Consider the following 9,698-nt stretch of genomic DNA (forward strand, 5'->3'; position numbering starts at 1 on the left):
GCAACACACCATGTTCATGCTCTATCTGGAAAAAAATTACAGGAAAACCACAACCCCATCAACTGGGTTCTGGGTTCATTCATGGGGTGATGAGGATCAGACCAAGAGCTTGGTGTGAGATTATCAAATTAATTAGCATTAACCTGTGAAATCATCTTAGCAGGAAGACATACTATTTAGTTGGGTGTGCTTGTACACACCTGTCATCCCACCATTTGGGAGGTAAAGGTAGAGGATCAGAAGTTCGAGGTTAGCCTCAGCTGTTGGTATTTCAAGGCTAGCATGGGCTATATGAGATCCTGTCTCAAAGAACCAAAAACAGTTGGGTGGTGCCAGCGCATGCCTTTCATCCCAACACTCAGGAGGCAGAGGTAGGTGATCTCTGTGAGTTTGAGGCCAGCCTGGTTTACAGAGTGAGTTCCAGGACAGGCTCCAAAGCTACAGAGAAAACAGGTCTTGAAAAACTAAAACAAAACAAAACAAAACAAAACCCAACAACAACAAAAAACCCTCCCCTACACAAAACAAAATAGCATTATTCTTAGATTTTAAACATTTTATTTTTCTTTATGGGCACTGCTTATAATAGAGTTGTACTATAGAAGTCAAAGCAAAATAAAAAAACAAAATTTCCTTGAAGACCACTTCCTTTTCCTTATTTGAAATAAAATTGAATCAGTTAAACGTATTAATTTCCATACCAAATACACATCAAAGAACTCTTCCAGGTAGCATTTGCATATTAGTGACAACTGTATTCAACTACTTTAAACCAGTATGACTCCAGATCATCCGGGACACAAGAACACTCATTAGTTAATGTTGCTACTATTTAGGCAAGAAAATAGATTAAAACCACCAGAAGGTACAGGAAACGGGGTTCATATGTAATTTCTAAAAACATTTCAAATCCTGTTTGTTACAGGAAGAAGAAAATCAACTTTTGATTTGAGCTGTATCACCTATGTAGACTTAAAACACTGCCCATAAAATGCTTAACTATATACACTGCAAATTTAGTAAAAATGGTTTTCATTGTTGTTTTTGAAACAGAGTCTTATGTAGCCCTGGCCAATATTAACAAGTTCTCCTGTGCTGGGATCACAGGTGTATGCTACATCCAGCTGGTGAAATACTTTTAAGGTCCAGAGGTCTAATGACTGATGAAGACGATGATTAGCAAGTATCTCAAGGTTAGTTTCAGCCCTTGTTCTCAGATACACTCTGCCTAGATAGATATGCACTAAGAAACTCCTAAGATTAAGAAATACAGACCACATCACTTCATCTTTCCTACTGTTGTTATTTATGGAACCTCACATTTTGAAGCTGAGTAGGAAAACCTGAGATGAAGTCATAGTTAAGAAAGGGATCACAGAAAAGATCTTGGTTTTTGAAACCATGTAATATGCATTCCTTTGTGTATTACTTTTCATTAATGAAGTTTTCTGGAAGCTACTAGAATACAAGGTCCACAAGCTGCACGATGGATCTTGGTTTATAAACTTGCAAGCTTTCAGTGTGTACAGTGAGTTCTGACTAGCCCAGCTCTAACTGCAATAATAACTCCTAAATAAGAGCAAACCTAAATTCCCAGTAGAAAGAAAATGGGAACCCCCTGGACTGTCTACATAATAAACTTGTCCCTAATGTAAAGTCAAAGTATAATATCCTCTGCAGCATGCTATTTTCTCAGCTACAGCTCTTTGATTCAGAAATAAGAAAACATCTTTTCACTACGTTTGTTTTTGAACTGATTATCCTGCCTAGACCTCACAAGTGCAGGGTTATAGGTCATGCCATTATATCAGGTTTAAGTTTGCTTCCCTCATTTTCCCCTCAACTTAGGGAAACCTGAAAAAACATTAATTTTTACTTTGTTCCACAATATTCATATTCTTATGAGCTGAAAATTTCACTTGCCTATTTTATGTATTTATAAAGCCCTCAGAAATGTAGCTTGGGCAAGTAAGACTCCTGAAAAAGCAACATTCCCACACAATATTTTGGTAAAAATATTCTATGCACATGAGTAAAACAATCTTTTCCTCATTTGGGAATTTCCTAATCACACTAGTTGAGAAAAGAAACCATCTTAATTAATTAAAAGTTATTACCAATGTTAAGACAACTGAGCACCACCTAGTGTTCAATTTCTGCAACTACCGACCTTAATTTAAAATATTAAAAACCAGTTTCTAAAAACATTTTGGAAATGCCTTTCCTCCCCCAGTAAGTTGATGATTGCAAAATAAATCATAAGAACGTACATGTTATCAAAACTAGTATAAAAATAGCCACATACATACTTTTAAATATGAAAAGCAAACCTATCACTTTTGCCTTTAAATAGATTTCTGCCTGGTGTGGTAAATACATTTAATCTCAGCACCCAGGAGGCTGAGAAAGGAGGATCATAGCGAGTATGGGTTCACTAGGACTATAATGAATTCCAAGCTAGCCTCAGATACAAAGTCGGATTCTGTCTCAAAATATAACACAATAAAACATAAAACAGATTTCTGCCTCCATTTGTATCAAAATCTCTGGGCAACTGGAATATACACAAAGACTGTACTTTGTACAGTCAACAGCTATGCAAAAGGAGGGCTTAATCATAATTTATGCATACAAGGCAAATTGTTTATTCAAAACATCCATTTACTTACTGGAAGGGGTCAAAGTAGGAAAGGCAGTAATGTATATTTTTTCTAACATGATCTTTTTTGAGTTCAATTACATCAAATGATCAAAGTGGGCTTAACATATCACTTAAGATATTTCCAGCTTTGAAAAAAGCGACCTTAGTACTGAATCGAGTCTGTCTCAACAAATTACAATCAATACAGTGAAAACTTTTCCTTGAAGTCTATGACCAGATTCCAAACTTGCAGGGCAATCTTCAGAAGGACTGGAATGTAAAATGTTGAGTTCATTTTAGATCTGAAAGAGAAAAGAACATTAAGTCAAAGGGAAAAAGCAATTCTAAAAGGATCCTTTGCATGCATGTGCAAATTCACTTGTACTACTTTGGGTGCTGTGTGTGTTAGGTGGCTTGGAGTATGAAGATCTCAGGTGTTGGCCCTCACTTTTAGCATTGTTCACTGTTCTGTATGTCAGGCTAGCTGGCCCAAGAGCTTCCAAAAATTCCTCTGCCTCCACCTCCAATCTTGCCATAAAAACCCTAGGTTTAGAGAAGGTACTATAGCCAGCAGTATGTGGACTCTATAGCAGATTCTTTTTTTTTTTTTTCGAGACAGGGTTTCTCTGTGGTTTTTGGAGCCTGTCCTGGAACTAGCTCTTGTAGACCAGGCTGGTCTCGAACTCACAGAGATCCGCCTACTTCTGCCTCCCGAGTGCTGGGATTAAAGGCGTGTGCCACCACCGCCCGGCTACTATAGCAGATTCTTGAGGGCCTGGCAAGCACTTTACCTTGAGCCAATCCAGGAGAAAAGTACTCTTAAATTCTAATACTCTGTGTATAAGGGAAATGTTCTCACAGGCCATATAGGAAATCAACCCAGTCAAGAGAAAATTCCCCAAATAAGCTTTTCGGTATTGCAGCTCACTTTGAGAAATTCTGATTTTCATAATATTTTACGTGATACATGCTATTTTTCTAAAGAATATGTATATTAGCCAGGTGTGGTGGTGCAGTTTTAATCCCAGCGCTTGGGAGGCTGAGGCAGGTAGGTAGGTAGTATAGAGTTCGAGGTCAGTATATTTGTGTGTGCAGGTACCAAGACCAGAAGATGGCACTGGATTCCCTGGAGCTGGAGTTATAGGCAGTGTGAGAATCAAACTGAGGACCTCTGTAACAGTAGTAAGTGCTCTTAACCACCCAGCCAGCCATCTCTCTAGTCTACGGGACTATTCTTTATTGGCCTTCCTTGTTTTTAGTTTTTTTTTTTGGGGGGGGGGAACCTCACTCTATATGGCTGGCTGACTTTGAACTCAAAGAGATTCACCTACTTCTGCCTCCTGAGTACTAGGATTAAAGGCCTGTGTCACCATGTCTGGCCCCTGAGAACATTCTTTTTTCTTTTTTTAGAGACAGGGTTTCTTTGTATAGCCCTGGCTATCCTGGAACTCACTTTGTAGACCAGTCTGGCCTTGAACTAACAGAGAACGAGAATATTCTTAATGAGGTTTGCCATCTCCTTCCCTTTGCATTGCGTATTTGATAATTTATTTTACATTTTTACTTCTTTAAATAAAAAAGACTAAGTTTTCTTTATTTGTGTGTATGGGTGTACCTGTGTCTGCACTTATGTATGTGGGTGCCAGTGGAGGCCAGAAGTCGTCAGGTTCCCTGGAGCAGGAGTTGCAGGCAGTTGTGAGCTGCCTCCTCATGTGTGTGCTGGAAACCAAAGCAGGGTCCTCTGCATGAGCAACAAGTATCCTTTACCAATGAGCCATTTCTCTAGCCCAGATTTGAGATTTTATACTTTTGGAGTAGCAACAGACATGAAGGAACATGATCTCTTTTGAGAACTAGGTAAGTATGTCTTTAATCCTTTTCTTTCAAGTTGATTACAGGAGTACAGATAGAACACTTATCAACACTTAGAAAACAGCCAGAGAAATGTCCCCCAAGGGAAAGAGCAGAGTTCTCAGGTGATACAACAAACTCTTATTTAAAACAAACAAACAAACAACAACCACCACCATGCCGGGCAGTGGTGGTGCACGCCTTTAATCCCAGCACTTGGGAGGCAGAGGCAGTCAGATCTCTGTGAGTTCCAGGCCAGCCTGGTCTACAAGAGCTAGTTCCAGGACAGGAACCAAAAGCTTCGGAGAAACCCTGTCTCAAAAATTTAAAAAACAAAAAAAACCAAAAACAACCACCACCACCCCCAAAAAATGGCCTGAGGTTCTCTGGAACCCACATGAACTTACCTCTACATGCATCCCCTAGCATGAGTGTACATGTCCATCATTCATTCATACATACAAAATAAATGTTTCAAAATAATGTTCCTAACAATGGAAATTCTGGGGTGGAGATGGCTCACTGGGTATCTACTGCTATTGCAGTCTTGTTACTGGCACCCACATTGGGTGCATCACAGCTGCCTTTAATCCCAGTTCCAGAGAATCTGATGCCCTCTTTTGGTCTCCATGGGCACCCAACCCACCAAAACTACACTTAAGAAAAAAAATTAAAAAGAGAAACATAAATTCGGCATCACCTGTGGCTTCCTATTTTTCCCTTTCCTCCTCTCTTTCTGAATTACTAGAGAATCACACAGTAATTATATGCTACATCATAAAAGTGTGTGTGTGTTGGGGAGAATTAGAGAAATGCTTTTGGCTAGGCTCAAGAAAACTGCATTAAAAATGTTCAAGAGTGGTGGTGGTGTTGAACGCCTTTAATCCCAGTACTCCTTCAGAGGCAGAGGCAGGTGGATCTCTGTGAGTTCCAGGACAGCTGGGGCTGTTAAACAGAAAAACCCTATGTTGGAAAAGAAAAAGTTAAAAAAAATCACTTTCTATTGTTAAAATGTTATTTACTTTTTGTGAATATCACACGTGTGCCTAATGGCCTCAGAGGCAAGAAGAAGGCATGTAAGTCCCCTGAACTGGAGTCAGAGATGGTTATGAGTTAATATGTGTTTTTAAACATGTATTGAGTAGGGCTGGAGAAATGGCTCAGTGGTTAAGAACACTGACTGCTCTTCCAGAGGACCAGGGTTCAATTCCACATGGCAACTCACAGCTGACTGTAACTCCAGTTCCAGGGGACCTGATGCTGTCACACAGACATATAGGCAAGCAAAACACCAATGTACATAAAATAAAAATTGTATGTACTCTGGGTGTGGTGCAAAGTATTGCTATGTAGATCCGGCTGGCCTGGTATTTGCTGGTATTGCAATCAAGGCTGACCTCAAACTTGCAGCAGTCACCTGGCTTCAGCCTCCCAATTATCAGGATTACAGGTATATTTTACCACACTTGCTAACAGTTTGACCTCTAAATACTTCTTGTGATTTTAACACACAGCTAAGTCTCAAAATATACTTTTTATTTTTATATATCACCAGGGATAAATAGTGGCTCTCATTGTGACATTTTATACATGTACATTTTGCCTCTATTCAATATTCACCCACTATCCTTTTATCTCTTCACCTTGATCTTCTTCCTATTTCTGAACAGTGCTTTTACTTTTATGTTCCTCTCACCCCTAAATATAGACTCTCACTTAAATGTTCTATATTCCCAGTATTATAGGAATCTAAGGGAAAGGGACAGTATCTATGTATGTAACTCATGAACAGAAACCAGAAAAAGCAGGCTGTATCTACTTACATCATCGATGTCTTCATCATCATCCCCAATGTCATCAAACTGAATTTCATCATCATCTCCAGGACCAAATGTATCAGTTTCATTGATTTTAGCTAACAAAAACACACACAAGAAAAATACTGATACTATAATCAAAATGTTGACTTCCAACTTTCTACTAATTTGGCTATACAGAATTTCTTTTGTACACAACGGCTATTTAGCAAGTCAAGTTCTAATTCTCTGAAGCAATTATATCCCCTAGGTATGCTTCAGAAATTTGTGCATATACTAACAACTTTATTTCCTATCTCAAAAAAAGAAAGAAAGAAACAGTAAGTTACTCTAGGAGGGAGAAAAGTTGGAGGAGTCATTTGCTGGACTTGGGATTAGTGATTGTTTCAAGTGTCCAGAAAACTCAACTTCTGATCAAAATGAACCATACAGAATCAATCAATCAATCAATCAATCAATCAATCACTAATAAGAAAAGAACTTATTTCCACTATAGGGTAAAAGGGACAACTGGAGCAGGAAACCAACCAGTCCCTGAGTACCCTGAACTCAGAGCCAGTAAAAGAAACATCTTTATCCCTAAACCCAGGACCAAACAAACATGCCCCGACTCTGAAACCAGTGTCAAAGAAACACACTTTGTCCCTAGAATCAGAGCCATGGAAAGAAATATGCCACGGTCCTAAGATTATAGTCAAAAGGCTAAAAAAAGAGCAGTGAAAGAAACAGTATGGCCTCGAGATCAGAACCATCTCTGCCCCTGACTAACTAACCAGTCCCTGAACAGGGAGAACTAATCAATTCCTCTTCTCCCTGGAAAACTCCACCCCTAAGAAGCCCTATGTAAACCTTTCTTTCTACTTGTTCAGTTACATGCTGCAGAAGCAGCCACTCTCTTGAACTCCTTCCCAAATGAATCTCTTTTTCAAAAGTCTTGGTTAAAGATCTTCACTTGCAGGCACAGAATAGAAGAACCTGGCTGGGACACTTCTTAGGGGATTGAACTGAGAAACCTTGCTGGGATGCTCCCTAAGGTGGGGGACGGGGCTGAGCAGATAAAGAAAGAACTTTTCGAAGAGCGGGAGAAGAGTGGTGCATTTCTGCAGGGGCTGCCCTTTAGCAAAGTGTCAGCAAAAGAAGTAACGTCTTGGGACAAGCTGATAGCTCTGCTAGGACATTCCTTTAACAGAGGCTCGGCTGTAGCAGCTCTCCAGAAGAGCAGGATTGCTATGTCCTGCAGAGAGACTATCCCCCAACACAACCCAGCTTCAGGTAGCCTGGCTTCCCAATAAAGTAAGGATACTTTCCCTCCAGGGCTGAGTTGTCCTATTGCGGCTGTAAGTATAGCCTGGCTTCCTGATAAGCCAGGATATCTTTGCAGCTCCAGAGCTGTAACACATCCCCTACACTCACCAATCATTAATTAGGAAGAAACATTTGGACAAATCATACTTTTCCCTAAGGAATGAAAAGAAATAAGACATGCTACTCCACCACCAAATATCTCTTTTCCCTCTGATAAGGTTACAGAAGGCTTGTATTTTGAGGGGGAAAACAATCCATACTACTTAATCACTGACTTTGTATTTACACATATATAGGACAGACTCTTGAAGAGATCTTTTTCAGTAGTGCTTGTCATTCGATCTAGGTCTTGTACATGCAAGGGTGGCCTCTACTGAACTGCACTGCCAACTTTTCTTGAAGAGGTTTTAAAATACCATAAGAAATAATTCCTTTGGCTGACAATGTAATTTCTCATTAAACACTCTTATCAGGAACAGAATTTTAATAACCTTCCTATGGTATCTAGTATAAAGTATAAGCAGGTATATTTAACCCTACTCATGCAAACACAAAAACAAATAGGAGGAACAAAATTTCATTGCCTAAACACTAGCATGTGACAAGTTAATAAAGACTCAGCCATTCATTACCATGCTCTGGAAGCTCGCCATATGCCTTGAGACTCCTAGCTTCATCTGCGTTGTATTTTAAAATGACATCGGCTTTGTTATCCTTAAAAAAAAACAAGTAATTTTTGATTAACACACTATTATTTGTTATGTCATACATTACTTTCAAATTGAATTAAAAAGATCAAATCTTCAGTATGGGAACCAGGAAAAAAAAAGATCAAATCTTAATGTTTTGCTATAAAATCCTCCTCACCTTCCTTAGGTTAAACTCCAAAAGAAGTTTTGTTTTTTTTTTTTTGTTTTTTTTTTTTTAAGTTTTTCGAGACAAGGTTTCTCTGTAGTTTTTGGTGCCTGTCCTGGCACTAGCTCCCGTAGACCAGGCTGGCCTTGAACTCACAGAGATCCGCCTGCCTCTGCCTCCCGAGTGCTGGGATTAAAGGTGTGCACCACCACCGCCTGGCCTCCAAAAGAAGTTTTAGGAACACAACTGAGCAATGATTAAAAATTCAGAAAGATATAGCTCACATCTATAACAGCAGAATGACATTTTTATATTATTTATAATTATCCTTTAATCAGAAGCACAAATGCCCCCCGGAAACTACAATTTACAGAGTGATCAAACAGATTTACAGATCCAAGCCAAAGAGTGAGACTTGGTATCATAGCCTAAGGAATTTTAAAAATGTATAAGTGTATATACACGCATGTATGTGTGGGTACCTGTGGAAGCTAGAAGGGGGCATCAGATCCCCTGGAACTGGAGTTACAGGTGGATGGGAACCACCTGATGTGAGTGCTGGGAACCAAACTCTGGTCCATTGTAAGAGCAGCAAGCATTCTTAACTGCTGAGCCATCTTTCCAGCCCTGATATAAGGAAATAAATATGCCTTTTCATATATGTTAAGGCCAACTGTAATGATTATTAATCTTGTCAATTTGACAGGATCTAGAATCACAACAAAAATAAATCTTTAGGTCTTTCTGTGAGTGGAGTTTCTAGATTAAGTTTATTAAGGTAGGAAGGTTCACCCTAAATGCAGGCAGTGCCATTCCATGGGATGGGTCCTGGACTGAATAAAAAACAGAAAGATAAGAATAATAGCATTCGTTCACCTTCCTCTGCTTCCTGACTACAGATGCAGTGAGACCAACTGTCCCAGCTCCAGCTGTCATTTCCCCACTATGATGGAATATACCCTTAAACCGTGAACCAAACGAATTCTTCCTTACACTGCTTTTTTAAGGTAACTTTTCATAGTAAGTAGACTAATACTTGGTATTAATCAAGACTTTTTTTTGAAAATAAATGGATCAGAGGGCAACTCTGTGGAACCTTTCCTTTCCTTCCATCTTCGTGTGGGTTCCGGGGGCCTAAACTCAGGTCATCAGGCTTATCTAGTTGTCTCACTGGCACCCAATTTGTCTTCGTAAATTTTTTTTTTTTTTGGTTTTTCGAGACAGGGTTT

The 9,698-nt window shown here is 39.3% G+C and overlaps 1 protein-coding gene across 1 annotated transcript in view; it reads right to left on the minus strand.

Moving 5' to 3' along the window:
* Nucleotides 1–545: 545 nt before the first annotated feature.
* The window catches only part of Eif1ax (eukaryotic translation initiation factor 1A X-linked), an 18,013-nt gene continuing 8,860 nt past the window's right edge, over nt 546–9,698 (minus strand). Inside the window, exons 5-7 of the mRNA XM_005358805.3 lie at nt 8,247–8,328; nt 6,316–6,407; nt 546–2,943 (exon numbers count right to left, since the gene is read on the minus strand). Coding sequence (XP_005358862.1) covers nt 2,938–2,943; nt 6,316–6,407; nt 8,247–8,328 — 180 coding nt within the window. The 3' untranslated portion in view covers nt 546–2,937. The remainder of the gene's footprint in view (nt 2,944–6,315; nt 6,408–8,246; nt 8,329–9,698) is intronic.

The sequence above is a fragment of the Microtus ochrogaster genome, chromosome X (assembly GCF_000317375.1).
Source record: "Microtus ochrogaster isolate Prairie Vole_2 chromosome X, MicOch1.0, whole genome shotgun sequence".
Lineage (NCBI taxonomy): Eukaryota > Metazoa > Chordata > Mammalia > Rodentia > Cricetidae > Microtus > Microtus ochrogaster.